This window comes from Pristis pectinata, chromosome 31 (assembly GCF_009764475.1).
Source record: "Pristis pectinata isolate sPriPec2 chromosome 31, sPriPec2.1.pri, whole genome shotgun sequence".
NCBI classification, from domain to species: Eukaryota; Metazoa; Chordata; class Chondrichthyes; order Rhinopristiformes; family Pristidae; genus Pristis; species Pristis pectinata.
This window is the reverse complement of record NC_067435.1, coordinates 20,518,128-20,533,717: the sequence shown is the minus strand read 5'-3', so window position 1 is coordinate 20,533,717 and position 15,590 is coordinate 20,518,128. Positions and strand designations below refer to the sequence as shown.

At 44.0% G+C, this 15,590-nt stretch overlaps 1 protein-coding gene across 1 annotated transcript in view; it reads left to right on the top strand.

Moving 5' to 3' along the window:
• Positions 1 to 13,981, top strand: part of cfap410 (cilia and flagella associated protein 410) — a 44,617-nt gene extending 30,636 nt beyond the window's left edge. Inside the window, exons 6-7 of the mRNA XM_052042108.1 lie at positions 108 to 207; positions 10,997 to 13,981. Coding sequence (XP_051898068.1) covers positions 108 to 207; positions 10,997 to 11,131 — 235 coding nt within the window. The 3' untranslated portion in view covers positions 11,132 to 13,981. The remainder of the gene's footprint in view (positions 1 to 107; positions 208 to 10,996) is intronic.
• The last annotated feature ends 1,609 nt before the right edge of the window (positions 13,982 to 15,590 follow it).

Here is a 15,590-nt window from a genome sequence, read left to right as displayed (position 1 = left end):
CTAGCATCTGCAAATATTTTACTTTTGGAAATGTGTTTTTTTTTGTGCTTGTAACCCTGTGTCCCACTATTAAGTATCATTTAATTGATTTGACATTCTTTTTCCAGTAAAATCAGAGAAGAGCTTGGAATGAAACCACTAGGAAGAGACAAATTTTCCTCCTCTGTTGCATTGAAGGAAATAAATACAAGCAACAGCACCAGAAGGGTGAGTACGATGTGACATTAGAAAGCTAAGCAGCCTGATCCCACCTTTCAGCACTTGATCTAAAGCAGTGCAGGTCATGGCACTCCTAGGAGACATCCAAGTACTATATAAGTATGATAAGAATCTCTGCCTCTGCTACCCTTTCAGGCAATGCCTTCCAAACCCCTATTGCTCTATGGGTGAAAATAGTTCCCTCTAATTTTTCTACCAATCTCTGGGGCCTTTTATCCTCTTTAGCCATAGGTGAGGTCCCAGAGGACTAGAAAATAGCCAATGTCATTTTTCTGTTTTAGAAGGCAATATGGACAAACCATGAAATTACAGGCCAATGAGCCTTTCAGCAGTGGAAGGAAGATTATCAGAGAAGATCAGTGGAAGGGAAATTATCAGAGAAGAAGTAAGAACTACTCACATCTGGAAAACATAAACCTATTAGTGACAGTCAGCTTGAGGAGGTCACATCTTACTAACTTCACTGTGTTTTTGTTTTGAAGAATTGACAAAGATGATTGGTGAAGGTAGGGCAGTGGAAGTTGTTTTCATGGAAACAACTCACATAAAGCATTTGGAAAAAGTCTTTCCTGGTCGGCTGATCCAGAAGATTAAGGCATATGGGATCCATGGAGACTTGGTAGATTGGATTCAAAATTGGCTTGGCCGTAGAAGACACAGGGTAGTGGAGGAAGGGTGTTATTCTGACTGTTATTCTGTGACCAGTGGTGTTCTGCAGGGATTAGTGCTGGGACCTCTGTTTGTGATGTATAGAATTACTTGGACAAAAATATAGGCTGATTGATTAGTAAGTTTGCAGATGACACAGAAATTGGTGGAGTTGTGGAAGGTTGCCGAAGGATTCAGCAGGATACAGAGCAATTGGAAATGTGAGCAGAGAAATGGCAGATGAAGTTTAATCCAGACAAGTGTGAGGTGTATTCTAACTGGAAATCTGTGACCAATGGTGTTCAGCAAGGATCAGTGTAGGAAAATGTAGGTGGACTGATGAGTAAGTTTGCAGATGACATGAAAATTGGTGAAGCTGTGGATAGTGAGGAAGGTTGTCAAAGGATACAGCGGATATAGATCAGTTGGAAATTTGCAGTTTAATCTGGACAAGTGTGAGGCAATGCATTTTGGGAGGTGACGTGTAAGAGGATAATACACAGTAAATGGCAGGACCTTAACAGCATTGATGTATAGAGTGATCTTGGAGTGCAAGTCCAGAGCTCCCTGAAAGTGGCAACACAAATGCTCAGGGTGGTAAAGAAGGCATATACAGAATGCTTGCCTTCATCGGCCAGGGCACTGAGTATAAAAGGTGGGAAGTCATGTTGCAGCTGTGTAAAGTGTTGGTCAGGCCACATTTGGAGTATTGCGTGCAGTTCTGGTTGCCGCATTTACAGGAAGGAAGTGAAGGCTTTGGAGAGGGTGCAAAAGAGGTTCACCAGGATGTTGCCTGGATTAGAGCTATGAGGAGAGGTTGAACAAAGTTGGATTGTTTCCTCTGTAGTATCAGCGACTGAGGGGCAACCCAATAGAAGTTTATTAGATTATGAGAGGCATAGATAGGGTAGATAGTCTTTTTCCTGGGGTTAAAATGTCAAATACTAGAGGGTATAGTTTTAAGGTGAGAAGAGGAAAGTTTAACGGAGATTTACAAGACAAGTTTTTTTTTACAGAGTGGTAGATGCCTGGAACATACTGCCAGAGGAGGTGGTGGTGGAAACACATATGATAGCAACATATGAAGCATTTTGACATAAGGCCATAAGATATTGGAGCAGAATTAGACCATTTGGCCCATCGATTCTGCTCCGCCCTTCAACTGTGGCTGATTTTTTTTTAACCCCATTCTTCTCCCTTCTCCCCATAACCCTTAATCCCCTTACCAACCAAGAACCTATCAATCTCTGCCTTAAATACACCAGTAACTCTGCCTCCACAGCTGTCTGTGGCAATGAATTCCACAGATTCACCATCCTCTGGCTGAAGAAACTCCCCCTTCATCTAAGTTTTAAAGGGTCGTCCCTTTATTCTGAGGCTGTGCCCTTGGATCCTAGGAGTGGATCAGTGGCCTTTCAGTGTTCAGTGGGTTTCAATGAGACTCCCCCCTCATCCTTCTGAACAAGTACAGCCCCAGAGACATCAAAGGCTTCTCATATCTTAAGCCTTTCTTTCTCGGTCATTCTTGTCTACCTCCTGTGGACCCTGTCCGGGGCAAGCACATCCTTCCTTAGACACGGGACCTAAAATTGCTCACAATATTCCAAATGCGGTCTGACCAATGCCATATAAAGCTCAACAGTACATCCTTGCTTTTATATTCCAGTCCTCTCAAAATGAATGCTAACATTGCATTTGCCTTCTTTACTACCGACTCAGCCTACAAGTTAATCTTGAAGGAATCCTGAACTAGGACGGAAGTCCTTTGCACCTCTGATTCTGATTTTTTTTTCCCCATTTAGAAAATAGTCTACAGTTCTATTCTTCCTATCAAAGTGCATAACCCCATGTTATGTCCATTTGCCACTTCTTTGCCCACTCTCCCAACCTGTCCAAGTCCTTCTGCAGACTCCCTGCCTCTGTGATCTGTTCCTCTACCTATCTTGGTATCATCTGCAATGTATCAACAGGCAGAGAATGAAGGGATATAGACCATGTGCAGGCAGATGGGATTAGGTTAAATTGGCAGCGTGGTTGGTTCAGACATGGTGGGCTGAAAGGCCCATTCTTGTGCTGTACCATTGTACGTTCCACTGAGCACCTTGAAGATTTCTTCAACCAAATTTCTGAAATAGACAACCCATTGTTCCAAAAATGCTCCCCCCATTTCTAGATTCCCCACAAGTACACAGACATAGAACAGTACAGCACAGAAACAGGCCCTTCAGCCCCATGACATTGTGCTGAACTAATTAAACTAGTAATTAGATGCCTAACATGTTTAACAGCCTCTTTAAACATCTCTATCTTATTTGCCTCCACCACCAGCCCAGGCAACACATTCCAGGCACCCACCACTCTGTGTATTTAAAAAAAATAGCCCCACTCACTCATTTGAACTTACCCCCTCTCACGTTAAATGCATGCCCTCCAGTATTAGACATTTCGAACCTAGGAAAAAGATACCAGCTGTCTATCTTTCCATGCCTCTCATAATCCTATAAACATTTATCAGGTCTCCCCTCAGCCTCTGCCACTCCAGAGAAAACAACCCAAGTTTGTCCAGCCTCTCCTTATAGGACATGCCTCTAATCCAGGCAGCATCCTGGTGAACCTCTTCTGCACCCTCTCCAAAGCCTCCATAAGACACAGCAGCAGAGTCAGCCCATTCGTCCCATTGAGTCAGCTCAGCCATTCGATCGTGGCTGATTTAGACCATAAGACCAAAAGACATAGGAGCAGAATTAGGCCATTTGGCCCATTGTGTCTGCTCCACCATTCAATCATGGCTGATTTATTTTTCACTCTCAAACCCATTCTCCTGCCTTCTCCCTGTAACCTTTGACACCCTTACTAATTGAGAACCTGTCAACCTCTGCTATAAATATACCCAATGATTTGGCCTCCAGAGCTGTCTGTGACAATGAATTCCAGATTCCCCACCCTCTGGCTAATGAAATTCCTCCTCATCTCAGTTCTAAAGGGACATCCTTTCATTCTGAAGCTGTGCCCTCTGGTCCCAGACTCTCCCACCACTGGAAACATCCTCTCCACGTCCACTCTATCCAGGCCTTTCAATATTCGGTAGGTTTCAATGAGATTCACCCCCTCACTCTTGTAAACTCAGAGTACAGACCCAGAGCCATCATGCGCTTCTCATGTTAACCCTTTCACCCTAGGATCATTCTCGTAAACCTTCCTTGGATCCTCTCCAATGCCAGCACATCCTTAGATATGGGTCCCAAAACTCCACAGAATACTCCAAATGTGGTCTGACCAATGCCTGATAAAGCCTCAGCATTACCTCCTTGCTCCACATCCTTCCTAAAATGTGGCGACCAGAATTGAATGCAATACTCCAGATGTGACCTCACCAGAATTTTATAGAGCCACAACGTAACTTCCCGATTCTTGAACTCAGTGTCTCAACTCATAAAGCCAAGCATGCTGTACACCTTTACCACCCTATCAACCTGTGCAGCCACTCTCAGGGAGCTATGGACTTCAACCCCAAGATCCCTCTGTACATCAACACTATCAAGGGTTCTGCCATTAACAGTGTACAGTCACTTTACATATGATCTTCCAAAGTGCAACACCTCACATTTTTCTGGATTAAACTTCATATGGCATTCTGCTGCCCACATCTGCAACTGATCTATATCCCGCTGTATCCTTTGGCAATCTTCTACAAAATCTGCATTGCCACCAATCTTTATATCGTCTGCAAACTTACTAACCCACCCATCTACACTTTCACCCACTTTCATATATGTATGTGTGTGTGTATGTGTGTGTATATATATATATATATATATATATATATATATATATATATATATATATAATTTTATTTTTATATATCTACCTATCACAAACAGAGGTCCCAGAACGGATCCCTGCAGAACACCACCAGTCATGGACCCCCAGCCACGATAAGTCCCATCGACCATTACCCTCTGTTTTATATGGGCAAGCCAATTTTGAATCCGAACAGCCAAGTCACCATGGATTCCATGCATCTTCATCTTCTGGATGAGTCTACCATTGAAGGACCCTGTCAAGCGCCTTACTAAAATCCATGTAGACAACATCCACAGCTCTACCTTCATCAATCACCTTCGCCACCTCCTCATACAAAGCCAAACTGTCCCCAAGTAGTTTTCGAAATGCTCATAAATCCTTTCCGTAAGAACCCTCTCCAATACCTTCCCCACCACTGACATGAGACTCACCCAGTCTACAGTTTCCAGGATTATCCCCATTTCCCTTGAATAACAGAATAATATTAGCTACTTGCCAGTCCTTTGGGACCTCACCTGTGGCTCGAGAGGACACCAAGATCTTGGTGAAGGCCCCAGCAATCTCATCTCTTGCCTTTCTCAATAACCTGTCAGGCCCTGGGGACTTACCTATCTTAATGTCCTTTAAGAGACCCAACACTACCTCCTTTATCTCAAAATGCCCTAGCATATCAGCACACTCCACCCTGAGCTATCCTCCATGTCCTCCACCTTGGTAAATACTGACACTTTCTCATTCAAGACCTCTCCCATAACCTCTGCTTCCAAGCACGTTCCCTCCTTTATCCTTGAGTGGTCCTACCCTCTCCCTAGTTATCCTCTTGCTCTCGATATATGTATAGAATGCCTTGGGCTTCTCTTTAATCCTACTTGCTAATGACTTTTCATGGCCTCCTGACTCTCCAGTTCCCTTCTTGAGTTCTAGCTACTTTATAACCCTCAAGGGCTCTGTTTGATTTTAGCTTCCTAAATCTTACGTGCACTTACTTTTTCTTCTGGACTAAATTCACCACCTTTCTCAACATCCGAGGTTCCCTCACCCGGCCATCCTTGTCCTTCCTTCTCACTGGAACATCCCTGTCCTGTACTCTGTGCAGTTGGTCTTTAAACACCCCCCACGTCAGATGTGGACTTGCCCAAAAAAAACAGCTGTTCCCAATTATCTCTCCCTAGATCTTGCCTAATGTTGTTGTAAGTTGCCCTGCTCCAATTTAATGCTCTCCCACAATGTCCATACTTATAGGTTGTGATCACTGTTCTCTAAATGTTCTCCCACTGAAAGGTCAGTCACCTGGCCAGGCTCCTTTCCCAACACCAGGTCCAGTATGGCTCCTCTTCTCATTGGACTAACCTACATACTGATTTAAGAAACCCTCCTGGATGCACCTAACACATTCTGCCCATCTAAACCTCTTGCACTAAGGAGGTCCCAGTCTATATTGGGCAAGTTGAAGTCACCCACAACAACAACCCTGTTGTTTTTACACCTTCCCTCATCTGCCTGCATATCTGTTCCTCAATATCCCGGTGGCTGTTGGGGGGGTCTGTAGTATAATCCCATCAGAGTGATTGCACTTTTCTTATTTTTGAGTTCTACCCATTTAAACTCAGCCCTGCATTGTGTACCCTTTGTGTGCAACTGTGATATTATCCCTGATTAATACTGCAACCCCTTTCACTCTTTTACCTGCCTCCCTATCTTTTCTAAAACACTGGAACCCTGGAACATTAAGCATCCAGTCCTGTCCTGTTCCTCTCTGTTATGGTCACAACACCATAGTTCCATGTATTGATCCATGTTCTAAATTCTTACCCTTAATACTCCTGGCATTAAAATAAACACACTTATTCCCATCTGTCCCATTGTGTTGATCACCCTTCTCTTGCCAGTCCTTTGTTACAGACATACTGGTCATGACGTGGAAACATCTTTTAAGCACCTTCCCTTCAGAATCTTCCCTTCCTCCTCAGAATCTCATATTTTATATTTTTCGGACTGGAGGCATCAGTGCTGGGTCCGTTGTTGTTCTTTTATATAAATGATTTGGACAAGGCATGGTTAGTAAGTTTACAGATGACACTAAAATAGGTGGTGTCATAGACAGTGAAGAAAGTTATCAAAAATTATAGGGGGATCTTGATCAGCTGGGTAAGAATTGTGAATAAACAATCTGCTGGAGAAACTCAGCAGATTGGCATCTGTGCGAGGAAAGGAAATGTCAACGTTGACAAATCCTTTCCTCCCACAGATGCTGCTCAGTTCCTCGTGCAGATTGTTTATTGCTCCAGATTCCAGCATCTGCCGTCTTCAAGAATGGCAAATGGCATTCAATCGAGATAAGTGTGAGGTGGTACATTTTGGGAAGTCAAACCAGGATAGGACAGGGTGCTGAAGAAGGTATTTGGAATGCTGGTCTTCATTCAGGGCATTGGGACATTGTGTTGCAGTTGTACAAGATGTTGGTGAGACCACATCTGCAATGTTGTGTTCAGTTTTGCTCATCCTGTTTTAGGAAGGACGTCACTAAGCTGGAAAGGATGCAAAGAAGATTTACGAGAATGTTGCCAGCACTTGAGGGCCTGAGTTGTAGGTAGAGGTTGGACAGGCTAGGTCTTTATTCATTGGAATGTAGGAGACTGAGAGGTGATCTTATAGAGGTGTCAAAAATCATGAGGGGCATAGAATGCTCTTTCTTTATCCAGGGAAAGGGAATTAAAAAGAAAACTGGAGGGTATATGTTTAAGGTGAGAGGGAAAAGATTTAAAAGGGACTAGAGGGGCAACTTCATGCATAGTGTGGTAGGTATATGGAACAAACTGCCAGAGGAAATGTTTGAGGCAGGTACAATAACATTTAAAAGACACTTGGACAGGTGCATGGAGAGGAAAGGTTTAGAGGGATATGGGCCAAACACAGGCAAATGGAACTGGCTTAGAAGGGCATCTTGTTCAGTATGGACCATAGAAACAGAAAATCTACAGAACAATTCAGGCCCTTTGGCCCACAAAGCTGTGCTGAACATGTCCTTACCTTAGAAATTACTAGGCTTACCCACAGCCCTCTATTTTTCTCAGCTCCATGTACCTATCCAAAAGTATCTCAAAAGACCCTATTGTATCCACCTCCACCACCGTTGCCGGCAGCCCATTCCACACACTCAACACTGAGTAAAAAAACTTACCCCTGACATTTCCACTATACCTACTCCCCAGCACAAACCGATGTCCTCTTGTGGCAATCATTTTAGCCCTGGGGAAAAGCCTCTGACTATCTACCCAATCAATGCCTCTCATCAAGGGCCTGTTTCCATGCTGTGTGACTCTACGACTCTAAAATCACCTCTTCTAAACTCCTGTGAGTACAGGACCAACCTGTAAATCTTTCCTCATGGACTACTCCTTCATCCCAGCAAGCAACCTGGTAAACCTGATGCACCCAATCAAGTAATAAGACTAAATATGTACATGGTTCAGGTCTCCTCCAGTTAATGAAAGGGTGAGGTTCTTAAAGAACCCTCTGTTCTGTAACAATTCGTACAGTGGGAGATGCAATAAACCCTACGCAAGGTCAAAGTCAGAAGATAGTGAGTCTCCTCCCATAACGAGGCAGTAAATCAAAAGCAATCCAGTTTGTTTTGACAGGTTAAAACCAACAAGTCGTCCACCCAGTGACCACTGTGGCCAGATGGAAGAGTGTGGGTGTTCCAGAGAATTTGCTTCATTGTAAATAACTTCGTATTTCACAGACTCCCACCTCTTGAACCAATCAAAAATGCTGTGAAATGTTACTGGTTTTCACGGACCTCTGCTTGCAATCAGTCTGTGAATGTGCTCCCTGCCTTCATTGTAATGACAAATTACATTAAATAAAACCTTTTGTTTTAGTGAAGATTCCTTGTGAATGTTGGTTGACCTGCACTCCAACTGCAGGTACAACTCTGGTAAGAACTTTTCAGTTCTATCTCCTTTGCATCAAAAGCCAACATTTCCATCTGTTTCCAAAACTACTCAATGCGCCTGGAGTCAGAGACCACACAACATGGAAACAGGCCCTTCAGCCCACCATGACCATGCTGACCATGAGGTACCCATCTGCATCAATCCCATTTACTAGAACGTCTGTGCTTTGTCCATTCATGTGGTCGTCTAGATACTTCTCAAACACCGTGAGAGTCTCTGCCTCCACCGCCCCCTCAGGCAGTGCATTCCAGGTTCCAACCCCCCTCTGGGGGACAAAATTCTTCCTCGGATCCCCTCTGAACCTCTTCCTCTTAGCTAAACTTATGCTCTCTGGTTTTAGATACCTCTGTTGTGGGGAAAGGCTTCCTATTAAATGCCTTGTCTCTGCCCCTCATAATTTCATATTTCTGTCAGGTCCAGAAAAAAAAATTCCAGCCCATCCGGTCTCTTTATAACTGAAACACTCCATCCCAGGTAACATCCTAGTGAACCTGCTCTGCACCCCCTCCAGTGTAATCACGTCTTTTTTATAATATGGTGACCAGGATTGTGCACGGTTCACCGGTTGTGGCCGAACCAATGACTTGTAAAGCTGTATGTGCTATGATATTCTGTGCTCCAGCTAAGGGAGGCAAGTATTCTTCTTCACCACCTTATCTTCCTTTGCTACCACCTTCAGGGATCCCTGGACTTGTACACAGAGGTTCCTCTGTTCCTCAATACTTCCTCAGGCCCTGCCATTCTTTGTCTATGTCCTACCCCCACTAATACTCCCAGTGCATTTGTTCTCATCATGATGCTCTGCAAGCTGTGATACCAATAACTTCACCACAGACCCAATCTCAGTGCAGACTGGGTTCAAGCAAGGTTGTGTCATTCACATGAACTTCCTAGTCTTCCTTGCTACAATACCTCACTTTACCTCCTTAAAAACTTCTGCACTGAAGTGTTGTATAGGATGAGCTTGAAACTATTCAACCCTTGTCACCTTCCCTTCAGTGTGCAGACAATGCCTGCATGTGTACACACTCAGAGTGAGCACAGAACATCCACTGAACCACATGAAAGGATGTGCTGCAGACTAAACATCCAGAAGATGCCCCACCACACAGTGTCTGCTTACAGTCAAGACTGACAATGAGGTTAATTCAACGTGGATCACTTGCCATATCTCAGGAGTCACTTCTCAGTGAGGACAATCATCTATAACAAAATCCACTACAACTTCCAGTGCACAAACAAAGCCATCAGCTGACTGAGGAAAAGAATGCTTTGAGAGCTCAGTCCCAGCACCAAGCCTCAATACTATTTGGGTAGAAAGGGTGCCCCTCAGATCTCCTCTTACCTCTTGCATGCCTTCTTTGCCACCTTATCTTCCTTTGCTGCAACCTTCAGGGATCCTTGTACAAGGATCCCTCTGTTCCTCAATACCTCTGTCAATCAATATCCTCTGGTTTTGTCTACTTCTGATATGGGGAAAGTTTCCTGCAGTCCCCTCCATCTATACCCCTCAAAACCTTATATACCTCAGTCATGTCCCCTCTTAACCTCCTGCACTCTAGGGAAAACAGACCCAGTCTCTCCAGTCTTTCCTTGTAACTGAAACACTCCATCCCAGGCAACATCCTGGTGAATCTCCTCTATACCCTCTCCAGGGCAGTGGCATCCTTCCTTTAGTGCAGTGACCAGAACTGCACGCAGTACTCCAGCTGAGGTAAAGTTGGAGCCTGCTCTTGTATTCAGTGTCCCAGCTAATGAAGGCCAGTATCCCATCTGCCGCCTTAACTAGTTGATCCACCTTCAAGGATCTTGGGACTTGTGTTCCAAGGTCCCTCTATTCCTCAATACTCCCTAGGACCCTACCATTCATAGTGTCTGCCCTACCTCATCAGTACTCCCAAAATGCATCTCCTTGTTGAAAAACACAATGATGCTGGAGGAACTCTTCAGGCCAGGCAGCATCCATAGAGAAAAGCAGGTGGTCAACATTTCAGGTCGGGACCCTTGACCTGAAACGTTGACTCTCCTTTTCTCCACGGATGCTGCCCGGCCTGCTGAGTTCCTCCAGCATCATCGTGTTTTTCATCTAGATTGCAGCATCTGCAGTCCTTTGTTTCTTTAGAAAAGCAAGCCCAGTGCTGTCTAAAATTTAAAAGGCTGTTGATTGATGAGGAATGGGAATGGGCCTCTGGGGAAGGAATGAGAGGCCATAGATAGCGAGATGTGGGACACAGTCTGAGTAGAGAAGTGCCAGCAGCTGAGGCTGTGTGGGGACTTGTGACTGGTCTGAAGTCCAAATTTTAAGTAGTCTTTCAGGTCATAGATTTGAAATTGTAGTTAATTATAAATTGTTTTTCTTTTCCCAGCGCACTTCCAACGTGCTGAACGCTGTTCTGCTGCTGTTGAAAGAGCTTGACACAGACGGACTGGAGATTGTGCACAGGGCAGCAGAACATAAGCTCCGAATGTTACACAGGAAAGAGACTGAACAGGAGAGATGAGTCCAACCGATCCAGCAATTTGATTTCCATCTCTGTGGACGTGGTTTCAAAATTCAATAGTCACATGGCAGGAGTTTATATGGAAGAGGTCAATCAAGTACCTGCAAATTATCCATCTGCATCAACCCCTGTGGTGACCACCCTGTGTAATCACCAAGCTTGACCTGGTGGGAGCATCAGGATCAACCAATGGCATGCGCAGTCTGGAGTTTAGGTGGGAGAGTAGAGTTAACTTCACGATACAGAAGAGTGGGTACAGGGGAAAACAACAGAGTGCTGTTTTATCTAAATTAACATTTGGAAGAGAGATTTAATGAACAGAAGCTGTCATGGATCCATCGCAGTAAGAGTCACACATATTGAGAGTGGGGAGGAGGAATTAAAATTCATGTTTACTAAAAGTGGTCAAATCCGTTTGTTCTCATCACTGATACGTTAGTGGAACTTTGCCATGCAACATGCTGTGATCTGAACTGACCTAGAAATTGTCAGCTCAGGTATGTTATACCATCTACCTAGTTACTGCTAGCCATACAGTGCAAATTCGAATTATTTCAGCAGAATAAGTTCTTCAGTTTGCACCAGCCAGTGTTTCATGAGTTATTGCTGCATGAGCCTTTACCATTACCCGATCAAAATAAAATTATTCTAGAATCAAAATTAACTGTAATCTTCATGTTTGACAGATTGGGGGAAAAAATGCTTCAAAGGTCTAATCTTCATGTGCTAAGGTGTTTGGATTTTCTTCCGACTCCATTGAACCTTTGCAGAGAGATTAATGAAATCCTGATGAAGCTTTAATGAATAAAACTTGTTACTTTGAATCAAAGGTGTGAGAGTATTACCAAGTGAGGAACCACAACTGCTTTGTGGAATGTATTTGAGTAAGGATTTATTAATGAAAGTGAGATAACCTGCCTTCAGCAGATTCTTCTTAATTTTTTATTAGTCCAACGTTAGTTTGCAATTCATATTTGTTTTTTTTCTCAGATGTTGGTTCTACAAATTAAGACTTTTTTGATTTATCTTGCCTTAATCAAAAGAAACCAATGTTCAACTGAGTCCTTGTGGAAGAAAGGTGTTGTATGAGGAGAATGAGAGATCCCACACAAAATTTCTCATAACATTCTTCTGACAGAAGGAGGCCTTTTGGCCCATTGAATCCATGCCAGCACAGAGCTGTCCCATCACCTTACATATTGTACTGTAAACTATTCTCTCAACTGCCATCACCTCCACCCTGAGCCTCTTACCATCCTCCTATGCTGGACATAGTTGAGAGTAGCCAATTCACCTACCAACCAAATTTGCTGAATCCCCATTTAATTTCTTTGAATGGATGGATTTGTGCTCCAATTCCTCTGTAGTTCTTTGAACCATTCTCATTAATAACACCATTCTTTCCAGAATTAGTGTGCGAAAAGACAAATCTGCAATAATTGGATATGTGATAACCTAGCATGAAAATTAGTTAATTAATTCATTTTTAAAATTTTTTTCATTATGGAAATGGTTTTAAAATAACTCCAGTTTTAATTACAGTCACTTACTGCCTTGCCATGGTTGTTCAGTGACCTGCTGGGTCCTCAATAGGCATTTATATTCACTGACTTTTCTGTAACATTCAATAAAGCCCATAATTCCTCATTGTAGACTGCTGTGCACATGCAGATTATAACAATGACAACCCAAGATTACTGGTGTTTTTAATTGCATGATAACCAGAAATTAAAGGAATCCAACAGTGTCTGTTTCTTAGAGTGAGACTGGTATGACGAATTTATCGCCTTCATACACAAGCCATGAGGGTGGTCAGTTTTTCTGCTGGAGTATCACACGAAGTTATGGAGCATTCAAAATCAGAATTCGGTTTTTATAAGACTGAGTGGTGCATTTGTATCTACTCTTGTTTAAAGGCATGAATAAATGAACTCAAGAAGGGAATTAGGAGAGCCAGGAGGGGCCATGAAAAGTCCTTGGCAAGTAGGATTAAGGAGAATCCCAAGGCATTCTATACATACATCAAAAGCAAAAGGATAACGAGGGAGATGGTAGGACCACTCAACGATAAAGGAGGGAACAAGTGCTTGGAGGCAGAGGATGTAGGCGTGGTCCTAAAATGAGTACTTTGTGTTGGTATTCACCAAGGAGAAGGACATGGAGGATGGTGAGATCAGGGAAAGTATGCTAGGGCATTTTGAGATAAAGGAGGAGGTAGTGTTGGGTCTCTTAAAGAATATTAAGGTGGATAAGTCCCCAGGGCCTGATAAAATATACCCCAGGTTATTGAGAGAGGCAAGAGAGACTGTTGGGGCCTTGACCAAGATTTTTGTGTCCTCTCTACCCACAGGCAAGGTCCCAGAGGACTGACGAGTAGCTAATGTTGTTCCGTGGTTCAAGAAGGGAAATAGGGATAATCCTGGAAACTAATAGAGCAGTGAGTCTCATGTCAGTGGTAGGGAAGCTGTTGGAGAAGATTCCTAGGGATAGGATATATGAGCAGTTGGAAAACCATGGCCTAATTAGGAACAGTCAGCATAGCTTTGTATGTGGCAAGTCATGTCTTACTGACTTGATTCAGTTTTCTCCAGGAGATGACAGAGGTGAGTGATGAAGGTAGAGCTGTGGATGTTGTCTACGTGGATTTTAGTAAGGCTTTTGACCAGGTCCCTCATGGTAGGCTCATCCAGAAGATTATGATTAAGTGACTGCTTGTGAACAGACTTGGAAGACTTGGAATGGATTCAGCTGGCCTGAGGTAAGTTGTTGTTCCCATACAGGTCTGAAGGTCCTGAAGAGGAGTAATCCAGAAGTACCGAAGTCGAGGACTGCTGCATTCCAATCAGGTGACCCTGACCTTTACAAGAAATTGAGATATGACCATGGTAAGGCTATCAGAGATGCCAAGAGACAATACCAGTTCAAAATAAGAGTCCCAGTCAGTTGTGGCAGGGCTTACATGCTACAACGGGTTTATAAAACAAAGTTGGGCAACACAGTCAACAACAGACCTTCCTGATGAGCTTAACGCATTCTATGCACGTTTTGAACAGAAGGCAATTGGTTTGTCACCACCCAGCCTGACAGCGTCCACTACAACTCAACCCATGGTCACCATCAAGGATATAAGATCAGTCTTCCAGAGTGTGAACCAGAGGAAAGCATCTAGCCTGGAGGATGTCCCTGGCCGTGTCCTCAGATGTTGTGCTGATCAGCTGACGGGGGTATTTGCAGACATACTTAACCTCTCCCTACTTCAATCTGAGGTTCCCACCTGTTTTAAGAAGACCACTATCATCCCGGTATCTAAGAAAAACAAGGTAACATGCCTTAATGACTACCAACTGGTGGCTCTGACATCTACCATCATGAAGTGCTTTGAGGCTGGTCATGGCACTCATTAACTCCAGCCTCTCAGAAAACCTCGACCCACTGCAATTTGCCTACCGCCAAAACAGGTCTACAGTGGACGCCATCTCCCTGGCCCTACACTCATCTCTGGAGCATCTGGACAGTAAAGACACCTACATCAGACTATTGTTTATTGACTACAGCTCCACCTTCAATACTATAATTCCAATCAAACCCATCACCAAACTCTGAGACCTGGGACTCAAGACCTCTGCTGCAACTGGATCCTTGACTTCTTGACCAACAGACGACAATCAGTGAGGATAGGCAGCAATACCTCCAGCACAATTATTCTCAACACTGGTGCCCCACAAGGCTCTACTCCCTATATACTCATGACTGCGTGGTCAGATTCTGCTCTAACTCCATCTACAAGTTTGCAGATGACACCACCATAGTGGGCCGTATCTCAAATAACAATGAGTCGGAGTATGAAGGAGATAGTTTAGTGACATGGTGTCAATGACAACAATCTTTCCCTCAATGTCAGCAAAACAAAAGACTTCATTGACTTCAGGAAAGGGGGCAGTGTAAATGCACCTGTCTACATCAATGGTACTGAGGGCGAGGGGGTTGAGAGCTTCAAGTTCCTAGGAGTGAACATCACCAATAGCCTGTCCTGGTCCAACCACATAGATGCCATGGCCAAGAAAAGTCATCAGTGCCTCTACTTCCGCAGGAGGCTAAAGAAATTTGGCATGTCCCCTTTGGCACTCACCAGCTTTTATCGATGCACCATAGAAAGCATCCTATCTGGATGTATCACAGCTTGGTACAGCAACTGCTCTGCCCGGGACCGCAAGAAACTGCAGGGAATTGTGGACCCATCCCAGCACATCACAGAAATCAGCCTCCCCTCCATGAACACTGTCTCTGCCTCTCCCTGCCTTGGTGAAGCAGCCGGCATAATCAAAGACCCCACCCACCCGGGTCATTCTCTCTTCTCCCCTTTCCCATCAGGCAGAAGATACAGGAGCCTGAAAGAATATACCACCAGGCTCAAGGACAGATTCTATCCCACAGTGATGAGACTATTGATTGGTTCCTC